The sequence below is a fragment of the Pleurodeles waltl genome, chromosome 4_1 (assembly GCF_031143425.1).
Source record: "Pleurodeles waltl isolate 20211129_DDA chromosome 4_1, aPleWal1.hap1.20221129, whole genome shotgun sequence".
Classification (NCBI taxonomy): Eukaryota; Metazoa; Chordata; class Amphibia; order Caudata; family Salamandridae; genus Pleurodeles; species Pleurodeles waltl.
In genome coordinates, this window is record NC_090442.1 from 274806746 (window position 1) to 274825121 (window position 18376).

At 46.2% G+C, this 18376-nt stretch overlaps 1 protein-coding gene across 2 annotated transcripts in view; it reads left to right on the plus strand.

Annotated features, from left to right (window-relative positions):
• The window catches only part of SCUBE1 (signal peptide, CUB domain and EGF like domain containing 1), a 2009692-nt gene that overhangs the window by 1425701 nt on the left and 565615 nt on the right, over positions 1-18376 (plus strand). For both annotated transcript variants that reach the window (XM_069228295.1, XM_069228296.1), the window contains exon 14: positions 8460-8618. In XM_069228295.1, the coding sequence (XP_069084396.1) occupies positions 8460-8618 (159 nt within the window). The remainder of the gene's footprint in view (positions 1-8459; positions 8619-18376) is intronic.

Here is an 18376-nt window from a genome sequence, read left to right on the forward strand (position 1 = left end):
TTAACATAAAGCCAGATTCCACAACAGAGCGGCAGTATTGCTTTAATTTTCAAAGGCTGGTTAAATGTCATGTTCAGCCAAAATAGTTTAAAAATAGTTTAAATAACTGTTGCTGACTGTTATGGCATTAATTGTGTTTGACCAATGACTTTGTGTTTCACTACTGCGCATATTAGTTGTTCAATGTTCATCAGGAGCACATTACGTGCTGTATTCAGTTTAGCTGCCTATTGGCTTTAACATGCCATTAGACATTATATTCTGTATTCAGTTCAGCTGCCTATTGGCTTTAACGTGGCATTAGACATTACGTTCTGTATTCAGTTTAGCTGCCTATTGGCTTTAACATGGCATTAGACATTACATTTGGTATTTAGGTTAGCTGCCTAATGGCTTTAACGTGCAGTTAGACATTACAGTTGAGACATTGCAGATGAGCTGTGTTTTTCCACATGGTAGACTAAGCTGTGTTTTTCAAATTGAATTTACACGAACCCTAACGTGATAAGAGAGCGTATAGTTTGTGTTTTCCTTTCTACTCAGCCTTGGGAACAGGAGAGGCTTAGGAGATCTGGCCAATCTCCAATGGCTTGTTTATTTCCCAACTCTAAGAAGAGGGGGCCAGGCTTTTTAACGGTGTCCCTGGGCAGCAGCAAGGGGAAATTTTCCAGGACTTCAGTCAGGAGTGGACGTCAGCTGCCTGCCCTCCCGTTTGGGTGGAAAATCTCTTTCTCGCAGTTGAACAGGAGTCATCAACTTGCTGGCATGAGAAAGATGACAAGCAGTGATAGGCCCTACAGTGATGCAATTTTGACTTTTATTCTTTGCTTTGAAGTTATGCTATAATATAATCACAAGTTTTTGCTGTGTACATTGCAATTGAGAAATACTTTGATATATTTTGTTTTCATTGCTGCAACTACTTTTAAACATGTGCTTCCAACCTACTAATCTCGTCTTTCAGGAACCTCCTGGTGAAGTAATAATAAATGTCTTCTTTAAACTAGAAGTGCATTCCAGAGATGTTTTGTCAGCTCAGTCATAAGATAAGATAAGGAAAGCAAAACACTGACTTAGTTCACTTAAATGCAAGACACATCTCTCCACCAAAAATTCATTGACATAGTCTGTCAACTCCTATCTTTTGGCCATCATCTATGCTCCACTGAGGCTGTATGGAGCCAGCCCACATAGTCCCTTATAATGAATAACAACAAAGGTAATAGCAAGTTCTGTCTCCACCTCATTAAAGTTTATTTTCCTCTGAGTGGGGCTGTATGCACCTTGGAATACTTTGGTGTTGTATGAAGTCAAAGTGAAGAGGGCAGTCTAAAATGTGTGCTGCATTTATGTGTTTGGAGTATTATTATGTCAGGTGCATGTGTTTTGGCTATATATATAGTTCCTCTATTACTTTCAAATCAGAGGTCTCTGCCCCAGCAGTGAAACTTCCACTAAGCAGCGAAGATCTCTTCCCCACAGATGCAAAACACTTCCATCAGACAAATAGTAGAAATGGTGCTGTAAATTTACTACACAATAGAAATGTAATAGTAGGAGGCTCAAACCCTAGAGCAATTGAGTTGAGACTCTTAAATCCTACACACGGAATTGGTGATACTGTCCGAGTGGAGATCTCCACCTAGCCATAGGCAGACAGGTAAATGTGCGCAGATATACGTACATGGATTTATGTGTATGAATAGTCCCCCTAATGGTTTAACTTTTCAACCAAGAAAAAAACAGGTGTCATAATTCACAAAAAGCATTGCAAGGAATTAACCAGAAATGCCCTTTATTCCTACGGAGTTGCATTAGCTAAATTAAATGTTTCTAAATGTTTAAACATTGCCAATAGAAAACCTATGTACAAAATCTCTCAGAAATAATAATTCTTCATTTAACAATTTAAACTCAATTAGTCCTCAAATTACATACCCACTAAAATTCATTGCTCATTTATCTTGTTGCTGCACACTTTAATATTTTACCAGGCTTCGAACATTCTTAGAATGTGTGACCTCATGCACGATAGATGCCTGTGATTTGAGAAAACCACTAGACACCAGGGATAATTTTTTTTGTTTATTTTTTTCTTTTATGTGTGGGGAGCGACCCCTTAGGCAAGGGTCGCTCTCTGGGGGGCCAAAATGTTTTTAGGCCATTTCTGGCAGAAACCACTAGACACCAGGGAATTATTTTTTTAATTATACTAACGCATAAGGGGAGCGGCCCCTTGGGCAAGGGCCGCTCCCCAGGGGGCCAAATTATTTGTAGGCCATTTCTGCCCCCTCTGGGGGCAGAAAACCCCTTGACACCAGGGATGCATTTTTTTTTTATTATATTTTTTTATATGTGGGGAGTGACCCCTTAGGCAAGGGTCTCTCCCCTGGGGGGCAAATTGTATTTAGGCCATTGCTGCCCCCCTTGAGGTTAGATCGGCCTATTTTTGTTAGGCCAAAAAGCCCCTAACGGAGGCAGAAACCACTAGACACCAGGAATTGGTGTGTGTGTGTTTTGTTTGGGGGGGCAGCCCTTTGGGCAAGGGTCGCTCCCCATGGAGGCACATTACTGTTGGCCATATCTGGGCAGATCAGCCTATTTGTGGAAGGCCCATCTGCCCCCAAGGAGGGCAGAAAGGCCACCAGAGAAGATTTTTTTTTCAAAATTAGAGGGTGGGGGTATGGCCGTACCCCCAACCTAAATGGGGCCAGAGTTGTTCTACCCAACAGTAGGCAGATGGGGCAATTACCCCCGATCCACAGCCCCGGGTGGGGAGGCAGAAAGTCTACTAGATGCCATGGATTTATTTTTTTTAAACTAAAAATAGTGGGGTGGTGGCTACCAACCAGTATGGGCTTGGTTATGCCCCCGCCCCAACTGAATGGGTAACAATGTTTCAGCTCTCCCCCGCACACTAAAACATCTTATCCCACGGCAAGCAAGAGGACATTTGATTGTTTTGGGTTTTACATCTCGGCCATGAGAGCTTGGTAACTCTCAAAATCGTCCCACTGGGAATGGTGAGGGCAGCACTTTTTGGACTTTGGGACGCTGCCATATAGAAAAATCCACAAGACCTAGACACATCTGAAAACTAAACATCTGGTTGATTCCAGGGTGGTGTGCTTCACATGCACATGCACCATTTTCTTACCAACAATGCCCTGCAAACCTCCAACTTTGCTGGAAATCACACATTTTTCCCACATTTTTGTGATGGAACCTTCCAGAATCTGCAAGAATCCACAAAATTCCTACCACCCAACATTGTCTCATCTATACCAATAAAAATTCTGCTGCACTTGTCAGCCTAAAAATGTTTTTTTTCAAACTGCCCTTTTGGACCCGCTTTGGTTCCCCCTCAATTTTGACATGTTTTTGTCTCTTCCCTGTCACAGGCACTTGGCCAGCCTACACAAGTGAGGTATCATATTTACCGGGAGACTGAGGGGAATGTTAGGTGGTAGGAAATTTGTCCTGGTGCGGTGATCCGAAACAGAAATGTGGGAAAAATGTGATTTTATTTAGCTAAATTTGAGGTTTGCTGAGGATTGTGGGTAAGAAAACATTGGGGGATCCACGCAAGTCACACCTCCCTGGACTCACTCGGGTGTCTAGTTTTCAGAAATGTATGGGTTTGGTAGGTTTCCCTAGATAGCTGCTGAGCCCAGGACCAAAAACGCAGTTTCCCCCCCACAAAAACAGGAAGTTTTGTATTTGATAATTTTGATGTGTCCAGATAGTGTTTTGGGCCATTTCCTGTCATGAGCACTTGGCCTACCCAAACAAGTGACGTACCGTTTTTATCTGGAGACTTGGGGGAACGCTGGGTGGAAGCACATGTGTGGCTTCTCTCAGATTCCAGAACTTTCTGTCACCGAAATGTGAGGAAAAAGTGTTTTTTTGGGCAAATTTTGAGGTTTGCAAAGGATTCTGGGTAACAGAACCTGGTGAGAGCCCCACAAATCACCCCATCTTGGATTCCCCTGGTGTCTAGTTTTCAAAAATGCGCAGGTTTGGTAGGTTTCCCTAGGTACCGGCTGAGCTAGAGGCCAAAATCTAAGCTAGGCAGTTTGCAAAAAACATGTCAGATTTCAATGTAAAAATGTGATGTATCCATGTTGCATTTCCTGTCACGAGCATTAGGCCTACCCATGCAAGTGAGGTACAGTTTTTATCGGGAGATTTGGGGGAACACTGAATAGCAAAACAAGTGTTATTGCCCCTCGTCTTTCTCTACATTTTTTCCTTCCAAATATAAGACAGTGTGTAAAAAAGTAGTCTATTTGAGAAATGTCCTGTAATTCACATGCTAGTATGGGCACCCCGGAATTCAGAGATGTGCAAATAACCACTGCTTCTCAACACAACACCTTATCTTGTGCCCATTTTGGAAATACAAAAGTTTTCTTGATACCTATTTTTTACTCTTTATATTTCAGCAAATGAATTGCTGTATACCTGGTATAGAATGAAAACCCATTGCAAAGTGCAGCTCATTTATTGGCTCTGGGTACCTAGGTTTCTTGATGAACCTACAAACCCTATATATCCCCGCAACCAGAAAAGTCCAGCAGACGTAACGGTATATTGCTTTAAAACATCTGACATCGCAGGAAAAAGTTACAGAGTAAGAGGTGGAGAAAAATGGCTGTTTTTTCACCTCAATTTCAATATGTTTTAATTCAGCTGTTATTTTCTGTAGGAAACACTTGTAGGATCTACACAAATTACCCCTTGGTGAATTCAGAATGTTGTCTACTTTCTAGAAATGTCTAGTAAAAATGGGGTATGTACCAGTAAAATGCCAACATTTTGTTAAAAATTGGGTTTTCTGATTCAAGTCTGCCTGTTCCTGAAAGCTGGGAAGATGGTGATTTTAGCACTGCAAACTCTTTGTTGATGCCATTTTCAGGGAAAAAACCACAAGCCTTCTTCTTCAGCCCTTTTTTCCCATTTTCTTTAAAAAACCGAACTTTTCACTGTATTTTGGCTAATTTCTTGGTCTCCTTCGGGGGAACCCACAAACTCTGGGTACCTCTAGAATCCCTAGGATGTTGAAAAAAAGGACGCAAATTTAGTGTGGGTAGCTTATGTGGACAAAAAGTAATGAGGGCCTAAGCGCAAACTGCCCCAAACAGCCAAAAAAAGGCTCGCCACAGGATTGGAAAAAGCCTGGCAGCGAAGGGGTTAATATGCCATAAGCAGATGTGAAACTCATGTACTTGCACTCGTGTTCACTGATTTTGCACGCACTTGCCAAGGATACAGGAAGCATACAGAATCACCTGCAGCACAAGTCTTCTTTGTTCCCAACATTTAGGAATCCCAAAAAAAAACGATACATAATTGTGGGGCCTAGCTCTGTCATGGCTGGGTGATGTAAGTACCTTAATGTTAATTGCACATAGCTAATGACTTTGCCTGACCCCTGACAGTGTGTGAAGGGGGATTCCCCAGCACGTTTGCCTGTGTGCTACCTGCCTTCTAGAGTGCCATTTAGGCACAACAAGCATCCTTGGCTTTCAGGAGCACTATTGTGATACAGAAAACGTTAATACCTTATTGCAAGTACCCTTAAGGTAGTATTCAGCATTCTAGCTATTATAATGACTGTCCTAGCGCTGTGAGACCTATGGGTAGCCATGTGCTCTAACAAGAATTATACAATAGAATAAAGGTAATGTCTCAATCATTGACAGTGGTTCTTCAAGCTTCTGTAGTGAGCTTACTTTTGTGCCCTCGGAGCAACCATAATTCCTCTCAGCCAAAGAAAAAATAGATGAAGTTTGCCTATCTTGAAATAAACCACTTGCTAATTTTTGTTACCTGACTTGGGGTGGTAACTTACTTGCAAAGGGGATATGGGTTGCATTTACGAAAAAGCGTTGGTGTCCTGGACACGCGCACACAGGAATTGAGGTCTTTTGTCACAGGCATACATCCCACATTTGTAGCCTCAGTCCCTTAGTTGCTAGGGCTTTTCCACCCTAAGTACTAAGCCTCTATTTTGATGGTTGGATCACTTTGTGCTTAACATTCATATAACTGTTATGCTACAAAAGGTATGCAGGCCAGAGTGAACAACCCCAGCCTGTTCCCCAGGGGCAGAACGTCTACTGTGGCAATTAAAGCATGGGGGTTTCCCACCCTGGCACTGGAGCATGCCCCCTTCTTTGTTAATCCAGGGGTCTAGTGGGGAAGGGGAAAGTGGGGTAAACACCCAAAATGCTCTTGGGGGCACAAAGACTGTAGGGGCCGTTTTGGTTGGGGAGCACTGCTGGATGCTAAGGTGAGCCATCCCACCCCTTCTTTGTTTTAATTCTTAATATCCTGTTGTCTAAACCCCCAACTCCTCCCCCAGATTGTCACAAGGACTGTTTCTTTTTTGTGTGAGAACACCTTCCTCATGCCCCGTAGGATGCTCTCCTCGGTGTTTAGTGGGTGCATTTCTGCTTGGGGATTGCAGGGCTGAGGCAAGCTCGAAGCAGGTATCCACTAGGGAAAGGTACCACTAGAATGGAGATATAATCTCCCTGCTATACGCACTGCACATCAAAGTAAATAAAAAAAACATGCTGTTTACAGATCTCAACTTTGTTCCTTGTGTCCCAGCTCTGCTTTAAAAAAAAAAAGAAAATCCCTTTGGTGATTGCATCAGAATGATTTTCTTTCTTATGGTTCTTCCATTGATAATGAGGCAGGAGGTTTGTGACCTCATTTTATTGCAGATTATATGATGCAACTGATTTGTACATCACTAAATCACAAACTGCATGGTGGATCAGCAACCAGTTGCTGTGCAAATACACTGACTGTCTTGCAACTCATCCTCTTGCTTTTGGAAGACCCCTCCAACACCAGAGGCAACTTCCACAGATATATGATGAACGTCACCAACTGGGTGAGGGACAACTGTCTCAAACTTAACAGAGACAAGACAGAAGTCCTCATGGTGGCTCTCTGAACTTGCCCTTCCCCCACCCTAACAAACCACGCCCGCAACCTTGACACCATCCTGGAAAGCTATCCATGAAGAAACAGGTAAACAGTATCATCGGCCTGCTTCCACACCCTGCTCATGCTCTGTAAGATTTTCAGGTGGCTCCCAATTAACACCAGATGAACCTTCACGTAGGCCCTCTCCAACAGCAGGCTGGACTACAGGAACACACTCTACGTAGGGACCACATCACGCTTCCTGAAGAGACTACAAACAGTACAAAACTTGGGAGCCTGGACCTCCATAGACAAACCCAAATCACACTGCACCTCAGGAAGCTACGCTGGCTCCCAATCCAGAAGAGATGCCAGTTCAAGATGTTTACCCATGTGTAAAAAGCTCTGCATGATGAAGGACCAGAGTACATCAACAAATGCATGACATTCCACCAACCAACCAGACACCTACAATGCTCCTCCCTCTTCCTCGCTCACACCCCCTGGATCTGCCGAATCAACAGTGGAGATCGCACCTTCTCACACCTGGTGACCAGAGTGTGGTATGACCTTCCCCAACACCTCAGGACTGCCTCAACACTCCAGCAATTCAAGAAAGGACTCAATAACTGACTGTTTTATTGAACGGTCTACCACTAAGCAGCTAGCAACCAACTCCAACACCTTGATTTGCAGCACTTTATAAATCCCTGATTGATTAATTGATTGAATGTGCTGTGTCATACATACATAGTCTCCAATATCGTACAATGTGTTTCAAAACTCAATCTATCTTCATTAGGGAAAGATATCATTTTTAAATAATATTTTCAAAATATAGGTTATTTATTAATACTAACGTACCACTGCTTTCACAGAACCCCTCCTGTCCATTAAGATCACCCATTCTCATATGATTCTCCATAGTAAAAAGAATCCAGCACTTTGTTTCCTCTAGCCCCCTCTGTTTTAATTCTGTTTTGTTATTTCTGCTGGAGTTGAGACTTTTTTTACCAACTCAAACCGCTCAATACCTAGTGCTTTGAAATGATCTCAGCATAAAATGTTAGTGCAGTACAAAACCCATCAACTAAACAAACAAAGAAATACGTGGAAAGCAAACAAAAAAGAAAGTAAAATATTACTCATCTAACTGGTAAACTATCATATTTGTTCCGAAATGCCATAATAGTTACTTAGCACTTCTTATCAATTAAAGATCAGTTCAGGCACTGAACATCCAAATATAGTTTATATCGCTCTATTAATTATGCAACAAGTATATCTCTGCAAGTCTGAATTATGTGTGCAATAAAAGACATGAACATAGTAGGGTTTAATAAACCGTCATACTCGGATTTTATATTTTAAATTGATATTTTGTGTCCGTTTTTATCCGCAAGGACGCTAAAAAGCAATAAACTGACTAACTTGAAAATAACCCTTCATTCATTTTTGCCAAAAATGAGCACATTCGTTCTGATACTAACTACTTTTTTTGTTTCTCTTATAAAAAGGGGATAAATCTCCGTGCGATGATAATTGTCAGGTAACTTCTGTGAACTTTAAGTGTGACTCTTCTATGAAAAAACGACGAGGTCGCAAATCACCTGCCAAGGAAGTGTCGCATATTACTGCAGAGTTTAAAGTGGAAATGAAAATGGAGGAAGTGTCAGGTTGGTTCAAAACTTTTTTTCTCTCACAGTGTATGGAGTAGTGTGAAGTTATTGATAAATCTTTAGTGTTACGCTGAAAACAATACTGAATTATTGATCAATTTTGACTGAAATATTTATATGTAAAAGAGTCCACAGGAAACTTCAGATAGTTCAGCACAAACGAAAATGCATCCATCAGTGGCGCAATAAAACCTTAAGTGATCCCTACAATGCCCATATTCTCCCAGTTGCTAACCACACTGTTGAAGTACTTCACCTTTGCCACCTGCGTCCACATGATGCAGGAGTTTCCACAATACATTTAGCATCAAGAAGATAAGAGAAAAAAGTCGTTCTTTTGAGATGAACATGCTCTACATAAATACACACTTAAAACCGAGTTGTGTTCATATTTATTATTATTCTTTTCATGAACAAAATTGAACTTTGGTGGCTGAGTGTACGTTCCCCTCACTGACGCTTAAATATGGGAGTAAGGGCCAGATGTGGGAAACTCCGGCATTGCGACTCGCAATTTGCGAGTCCCAATGCCCGCTGCAGGATGGTGTCCCTGACACCATCTGCGAGTCGCAAGGGGGTCGCAAAGGCCCTCCTCATTAATATTAATCAGGTGGGTTACAATTTGCGACCCCCTTGCGAGTCGCAGCACTCACAGGGATGGTGGCCTGCTGGAGCCAGCAGACCACCATGTCTGTGACTGCTTTTAAATAAAGCAGTTTTCTTTTTTTTTTTGTAATGCAGCCCGTTTTCCTTAAAGGAAAACGAGATGCATTACAAACAAAAAACTGAAACGTGTCAGTTTCATTTTTCAGAGCTCTGAAAAAATGTTTTCAAGGCCAATCACAAAGGGGAAGGGCTCCCATGGGGACCCCTTCCCTTTTTCGAATGGGTTACCACCAGTGTGACACTAGTGGTAACTGCGATTGCTTTGGGACCGCGTTCGCGGTCACAAAGCAATCTTAAATCGCGCTGCGACTCACAAATAGGAAGGGGAACACCCCTTCCTATTTGCGACTGGCAGTCCCATTTTGCGTGTCAATAACCAGGTTACTGACTCGCAAAATGGGACTGGGCATCGCGATGTGGGTTTTGCGCCTCGCAAACAGCGATTTTTGCTCTTTGCGAGGTGTAAAAGCCTTGCTACAACTGGCCCTAGGTTTTTAAGAGTTGTGTAGATGCAAATTAAATCTAGCCACCAAGAGGTGAAGATTAAGGGGGTCATTTATATTTTGGCAAGGCAAGTTAGTATACCATAAATTTATGGAGCTCCCCTTCTACTAGACTGACAGCTTCCCTTTCCATGTAAAGCCCTATTCTGTGTGCCTGGGTGTACACCTTGTAATTCAGGTAATTCGGAGTTCCTAATGGACAAGTTACTTACCTTTGGTAACGCCTTATCTGGTAGAGACACAGGCTAGCCGCAGATTCCTTATTTTAGAATTAACCCCAGACATCAAACTGGATCCGGAAACTTTTCCTCAGCAGGAGAGTGCCGAACGACTCTGCAGCGACGTTGTCTCCGGGCATGACATCAGCGGAGTCCATATAGTCCCTCCCCGACGTGCTGACGCCAGTTTCTACTGTGACTAGAATCAGCACAACAACGGGGAACCACATAGAATCCCGCAGAGAAATAGCGTATCCGCCAATTAGGATGAAAACATCATGATGTTATTCAGACAATAATGAAATGACAGCAGAGACTACCCCAAGCGAGACTGAAGAGAACTCAGTTCGCAAGCGGGGAGGACGGGTGGGTCGATAAGGAATCTGCAGCTAGTCTGTGCGTCTACCAGGTAAGGCGTTGCCAAAGGTAAGTAACTTCTCCATATGATAGAGACAACTAGCCGCAGATTCATTATCTTAGAATAAGATACCAAAGCAATATCAACCCAGGAGGAGGGTTGTAAACTGATCTCAACAGACTCGCAATGAACAACCTGGCAATGAAGAGGAAATATGCCAGGCACGAGACAGACACTGTGAGATGATAATGTAAGTTACCCATAATGAGTAGATGACCGACATATCAACAGGGGATATGATGTCATGACTAGAAAGGAATGTCCCAGAAGGGAACGTGGTTGTAACAACGACAAGTGTATAATAAATAACAGAATGAAAAAGGGGTTTAAACGTCCAATGGAGTATGAGAGATAGGCATGTAACATTCATAAAGGGACAACGTGTAGACATTGGTCTGGAAAGAAGTCAAAGGTAACAAAATTGGTACCAAAAGGACTAGAGTAAACGTGCTAGGGACAGCTGTATCACGGCCCAAAACAGAACATACATGTGAAGGAACACAGAAAGTGAAAACAGAAGGATATGATGTACCTGTAAATAACAGAACACCATAAGATGTAAAAAAGACATACAGCAACGGATGACCTAAAGGAACTAGGAGAAACTAGCTCTAGAACCCAACGGGAAGATAGAATTGGAAGGACAAAAAATGTCCAGCCCAAAAAGGGCAAGAGCACATGTACACCATAGACAAAACAGAACACTATAGGAGGGTTGGTAATAGAACCCTTGCAGCAGAAATGACATGGCATTTAGTAAAAGAACCTTATGTCACAGTGTGCTCATAATACAATGAAATAACCTGACAGAAAATTGAAGGGGAGGAAGAAACACCCTTCAACGAAAACAGCAATGAAGAGGAAACAAAGGCAGCCATGAAGTGTAACAGAAGGCGGAATAACTATCCGCACAAAAAGGCCAGCAGAACTGTGAAGCACAGAACACAAGAAAACAAGCATAGTAATCAATTGGAAAAAAAACATTGAAGAGGAAGTGAAACAGCAGTGGAAAACCTGAAGGTAAGAATAGGGCAGAAGAAGCAAGAACATAAAGGTGAGGCATGTAAACAGACAGACCTAGAATAGAGTCCCACAACTTAGAGTGAGGGTCTGTAGCCATGACCATGAGGCCACAGAAAATTCATAGGTTGAGAACAACAGGATGCTGAAGACCAGCAGACTAGTCAATGTCTGGAAAGAAGCAAAAGTAATCAACTTTAGAAACCTGTATGGTTAGAAAGGAAGACAGCTACTGGGCAGAGAAAAAATAGACCCACCACGGAGCTACAATAATTTGTAATGCCCAGGGAGGAAACATAGGAAAAAGTATCTGGAGAGATGTGAACAAGTAAGAAAGAAACACATTTCGAGGGAAACAACCCCAAAGGAGTGTACAAAAGGTTAATAACAGACCAGATGACACCCAACAAAACCATTAGTTATGGAAGGAATACCGGCAACGGAAATATATATCCGATGGTGTATGGTGGCATACATCATAAAACATACATAGTGGTCAGAGAATCCTGCCAGGAATGACATACACAAATGTATGGGATTCCACAGCATAGGGAAAACAGAGTTAATAGGTGTGCTGCTTGAAGAGACACACCTGGGACAGAACCATCATCATCCTGTGTGAAGGGAAGTGACCATGAGCATAACGCCACAGGGAATACTAGCATTCCAAGAAATGTCCGTAAAGGAACTACTTCAGGGGGCATATGTTGTACAGAAAAGGAATATATGAGCACAGGTTAAGCAAGTAAATTGATAAAATGTGTTCCTTTTCACTTGTTGTCTTTTTCTTTTTTTAATACACAAGGTTTGTGACACACAGTCACCCACCAAGACAGGAGGAAAGCAAAACTAGAACCTTCAAAGGCACCAATGTTGTCCTGCAGGATGATAAAGATGAACAGACAATAGACAAGATGAATTACTAATCTCATAGAAAACATGAGAGAAAAAACTTCCTGTAGAAGAAGGATGGTAATGCAGCACCAATGGTACAGCAAGCCTAAAATAATTTAGGAAATAAATTGCTCCCGTAGGTGTACAAGAAAAGATCTCATTTGAGACCAAGAAGGAGGAAAATGTAGCAAAGAGCTTACATGAAAAAGCTCAAAAGAGCCAGGGGTAAACCAGTCTCCACAGAAGTATCTGCCTAAAGGTAAAATGAAGGAGAGGCAGACTTGGTCTAAAAGCACAACTAAAGGAGACCCACTATATGTGGTAAGAATAAACCCAAAAATATGGAGTCGATCCACTGCTGTGGAAGCCCAAATGATAAGAAAGGCTTATAACCATGCCTCAGAAGTGGGGGACGGAGCTAGCCAGCGGCAAGATGGCCGGCCCTCCGTGAGGCTCTGCTCCGGCGGGGTCCCAGTTTACAAAATTCTCCGGTCAGGACAGAGCTGGGCGAGCGATGAGTGGGTGGGGGGGTCGCCTGATGTTGACGGCTTCCCCCCGTGGCAGCCGCGGTAGTTACGGTGCGGAGCGAGGGGTCAAGCCGGACTCTTAAGGTCGCGGCGTGCTCCCGGCCGCCGCGCTAAATGGGACTGGCCTGCGTTTTCCCCGGGGACCTGAATGGCCCCGAGGCAGTGATCATTGGGGTGCTTTGGGGGGGCCATATCAGCAGTGGTGTCGTGCCGCAGGCCCCCCCCTTCCTCCTCCACGATTGAAGGCCCTCTCTTGCCGCGTCTGGAGAACGCGGCCTTACCTTGAGGGCCTGGACCGCGTGGCCTGGAAGTGGGATGGTCGGTGTGGCCTGGGGGGCACACTCAAAGACGATCGAACAAGTGGAGGTGGCGGGATCGTGGCCGAGTTCTGGAGGTGCGGTGGTGGCGAAGGGAAAGTCTGGAGTGGGAACTGGTGTAGTGGTGCTCTGGCCTAGTGCCGTTGACGCAGAGGCTTATTTGACGCCGGACATTGGCGAGATTCATAGCACCGCTGACGCTGGATAAAGCTGATTAGCAGGAGCCGGGTGGACTTTGTGAAGGTGGATTGAACATCTGGCCTCCCCTCTTGGACCCCCAGGGGGATCAGCGGAGTGTGTTTGTCAACGATCCACTGGTTGAGCGATGGGGAAGGCGGAGCAGAGACAGGCTAAGCTCTCCTTTGAGGGGGGCAGACAGAAAGGTGGTGCACCCGCATCCCAGTCGGAGGGGCCTGCGACGGATGAAGAGAATTCAGATGGTTCGGTAAAGGCTATGTTTCTGGACCTTAAAACCAGCCTTGCTGGAATAGATAGGAAGCTAGACCACGTGACAGATCAACTTGACCGTATCAAGACTCGGGTGGACGAGCATGACGCCTGCCTTGACCAGCTGGAAGCGCGTACCTCTGGTCTGGAAGACACGCAGCGAGGTGAGAGTGAACAATTGCTGCGCATGGAGAGGGTGCTGGAGGTCATTTGGGCAAAAAACGAAGATTTGGAGGCCCGATCGAGTCGGAACAACCTCAGGTTAATGGGGCTCCCTGAGACCACGAACATGGGCAGAATGGAGGATTTTGTGGAGGAGATGTTATCTGAACTGTTCCCCGGCCGGCTGTCCAATTTGCTGGTAGTGGAGAGGGCGCATAGATCGCTGGGGCCGCGGCCCCTGCCTGGAGCTCCCCAGCGTCCTATCATTCTTCGGCTCCTGAACTACAGAGACCGTGACACGATTCTGCGACTGGCCAGGGAGCGCCGCCCGGTGATATATAAAAACACTGAATTTAACTTTTTTCCAGACTACACCCCTGGCGTGCAGGCGGCGCGCAGGGCGTTCTTGCCGGCGAAGCGCTCGCTGGCCCAAACTGCTGCTAGGTTCTCCCTCATATACCCGGCAAAACTAAAGGTGCAACATGGTGGGTCTCTACAGTTCTTTACGGACCCGAAACTGGTGGCAAGATACGCCAAGTCTCTTCCTCGGAAGCCTGAGGCGATGCCGGAGGCTGGGGGTGCCGCGGAACGAGAGTCGCTGAGCGATAATTACTGATCGTCACTGATTATTTTTGTTTTTACAGCAGAGAAGGCGCCGCTGCAACTAGTTGTGAGATGCATTTCTTTTTGTGCCGCTCATCCTGAAGACACTCCTTTTGTGCTGGGCCCCCGCCTGCTCTCCCTGCCTGATACTAGGCTAGTTGGGCAGCTAGCCTCCGCCCTCTGGATGAGTCCCCTTTACTTGCATATTTTGGTAATTGTGGTTTTTGGGGGGAGGGATATGTCATTGATCCGTTTGGGGGGTCTGTGTGGGTGGGGGGGAGTGGGTCTTTGGGGTTGTTGTATTGTGTACTTTTTTGTTTTTCATTTAGTGTTTTGTGGTTTTGGGAGATTGGCCGGGATGGAGGAGTGATGGAATTGCGCTGTATGTTCGCTGAGGAGAACAGATGACACAAATGAGAGAGTCCCTGATTCGCTGCTTAACATGGAATGTGCATGGCTTGAATGATAGACGGAAGGTGCGCCTTATGTCGGCATATGTCAAGAGGCAGAATATAGATATATGCATGCTACAGGAGACACACCTGGTGGAGAGTACCTTACATTATTTAAAGGCGGGATGGATTGGGGAATGCCACGGGTCCGTGTATTCGAGTTATGCTAGAGGCGTGGCGATTCTGGTACACAAGGGATTGCAGTGGCGCACTCGCAGGATGATTGTGGACCCATTGGGGCGGTATGTTCTACTTAGCGGAGTGCTGATGGATAGGCCATGTCGCCTCGCGTCGGTGTACGGGCCTAATTCGGATGACCCTGAGTTCTTTAGTGAGGTCTGGCGACTGATCGAGTCTCTGGGGGGAGGAACTGTGCTTTGGGGAGGAGACTTCAATGTGATCCTTGATCCCATTCTGGATAGAGAAAGCTCGGCTCGGACGCAGCGTACTTCTGCTGCTCGCGTTTTATCTGCGATTATGGACTATGCGCCGCTGGTAGATTTGTGGCGGATGAAACACCCTGCTAAACCGGAAGGCACTTGTGTTAACTATGTGCACAATAGCTGGTCACGTCTTGACCGTTGGATAGGCTCTCGAGATGTGGCTTTATGGACCCGCTCGGTCGATCACATGGCGCGCACGCTGTCTGACCACGCCCCGGTGCGCGTTGAGCTGGAGATACCCGGTGCACCCGCTCAGGCCTATATGTGGAGGTTGCCGCCTGGGGCACTCAGAGATGAGTTGTTCCGCGAGGAACTGCGTCGCGATATCAATCTTTACTTTGAACAAAATGTGGGTCGGTGAGTTCGGCTGGTACGCTGTGGGAAGCCTTTAAGGTGGTTGTTTGCGGGATATGCATTTCAAAGCAGCACAGAGTGCTGCGCGCGTTGCGTCGGGAGCTCGCTGAGTTAGAGGGCCGGATCACGGATCTGGAGGCTAGACTGGTGTTGGACTGGTCCGGAGCCACATTGGCGGCTTTGAGGGCTGCGGTCTCCACGTATGAAGAGGCTTCCTTGAGAGAAGTACACTTCTTGGGGAAATTTGCACGGGTCAGGCGATATGGAGAGGGTGATAGAGGCGGTCGCACTTTGGTGAATCTATTCCGTAGGCCGTGGGCTAGTGGCTATGTGACTGAAATGGATGATTCGAGTGGGGAGCGAGTGGCGGGTACGTCTGAGGTTCTGAGGGTCTTTACTACCTTCTTCCAGGATCTTTATTCGGCTCCCTCCGCGGTGCCTATGGAGGTGATTCGGGGATATTTCTCTGATATTAGCCTCCTCTGGTTTGACAGGGTACACAGGGAGTACTTTGATGCTCCTTTTACTATAGAAGAGGTGAAGGCTGCTATTCGGAGCCTCCCTGGAGACAAGGCCCCTGGGCTGGATGGATTGACTTCGGCATTTTATAAAGAGTTTGCAGACATTTTGGCGCCCTATCTGCTGGAGGTTTATGACGAGGCATTGCGGAATGGAGTGCTCCCGGCCTCTTTGCGCGAGGTGCTCATTGTCACGATTCTCAAGCCTGGGAAGGCTGCAACTAGCTGCGATTCGTACCGGCCCCTGGCGATGATCAATATCGATAATAAGATATTAGCCAAAATGATCGCGGTGCGACTGCGGCCTCTTATGACGAAACTGGTGCTGCCGGATCAGTCGGGGTTCATACCGGGGCGGTCCACGGCACAAAACTTACATACATTCTTTGCTGTCGCTGACTCAGTTCCAGTCGATGATGGGGCTGTGGCGGTGTTTTTGGACGCTACTAAGGCGTTCGACTCATTGCTGTGGCAATATCTGTTTGCGCTCCTGGAGAGAGTGGGGATGAGTAGTTGCTTTGTGAACTGGATACGTTTGCTATATTCACAGCCAGTGGCTCGCTTGAGGGTGAACAGATGCGTGTCAGAGCCTTTCCAGGTGGCGTGTGGAACTAGACAGGGCTGCCCCCTGTCACCATTGCTTTTTGCGATGGAGCCGCTGGCAGCCTTTATGAGACAGCTGCCAGACAGCTGACAGCTGCGGGGGCTGCCGTTCCGCCAGAGAGCGATTCTGATTTCCATGTACGCTGATGATGTGGCGCTGTATGTACGAGATCCCGTGCGAAACCTTGATGTGCTGCTGGACATAATCGTCAGGTTCGGAGACATATCTGGAGTGGCGATAAATTGGTCTAAGTCGGTTGTGCTGCCTCTGACATCTGGAACGGCGGAGAGTCGGTCCCGCTAACCGATTGTGTGGGCGGACTGTCATGTTAAATATTTGGGCATCTGGTTGAGCTGTGATGTAGACACGCTCTGGCTTGCCAACTATGGTAGGGCCATGGCCTGGCTGGATGATAGAGTCACGGCATGGCGCTCCTTGCCATTATCCTTGACTGGACGGATTGCGGTGGCTAAGATGCTTGTGCTGCCCAAGTTTTTGTATCTGTTTCTCAACCTTCCGCTGGTGCTTACAGCTAGTTTTTTGCAGCGCATTCGTTCCGCTCTGATCCGATTGGTATGGGCGGATGGTCAGCCTCGCATAGCCTGGAAAACACTGGTGCTGCGGTTTGAGCTGGTTGGTCTTGCGGCCCCTGATCTGGAGCTCTATTATCTCTGCGCGCAGGCTCTGTTTCCCTATTACTGGATCAACCCAATACGCTATCTGCAACACCTGGCTCCCGAGAGCGATGTGGTGTGGCCGGATGGGCTCGAGCGAATGTTGGGAAATCTGGACAGGGCTCGCCCTCTGGGCATTGATACGGTGGCCTCCACGGTCCGGGCTTGGTCAGGTTTGCTGAAGCGTTCAGGGATAGATGTGCCGTTTGCACCATCTATGCAAGTGGTGGCGGCCGGAGATAAGGTGATGTTTCAGGACTCGCGGCTGTGGAGTTTCCTACGGGACTTTGATCTGATAACCCTCGATGATTGGTTTGTTGATGACAGATTGATGTCCCTGGAGGAGATCCTGGGGATAGACCGGCCACTGCTCTCCACCGGTTCTACGTGTTGAGGATATGCGCTATGCTGCGCGCTCGCTACTCCTGCTTGCCTGCGACCCCAACTTCTTGCCACGCGTTGGAAGTGTTGTGGAGTGTGCGGACGCCTGACAGGCTAATCACTAAGCTGTATGGCAGTACGCAGGGGCAGGGAGAGGGGACGGGGCTGTCTGTAAGGACTAAATGGGCAGAAGATGTGGGGGAGGACATCGCACAAGATGTTTGGAGGATGTGCTGTACGCATTGGAAGGAGCTGTCACCGAACTATAGATTACGCCTTATACATTTTAAGTTTTTACACCGTCTGTACTACACCCCCAGAAGTTTATGTGCTATGGGGCTGCGAACAGATGATACCTGTGTAAGATGCCGGGCCCCTGCTGCCGATTTTATGCACTTGGCGTGGACCTGTCCGGCAGTATGTGCCTATTGGGGAAGGGTCTCCGAGATGATTGGGCTGGAGATTCCTCCGTCTCCCTTGATGGCACTGCTGGGAGGGGTGAATGGGGTGCAGACTACAGTGCGGCGCCTGGTTGGCATGATGTTATTGTTAGC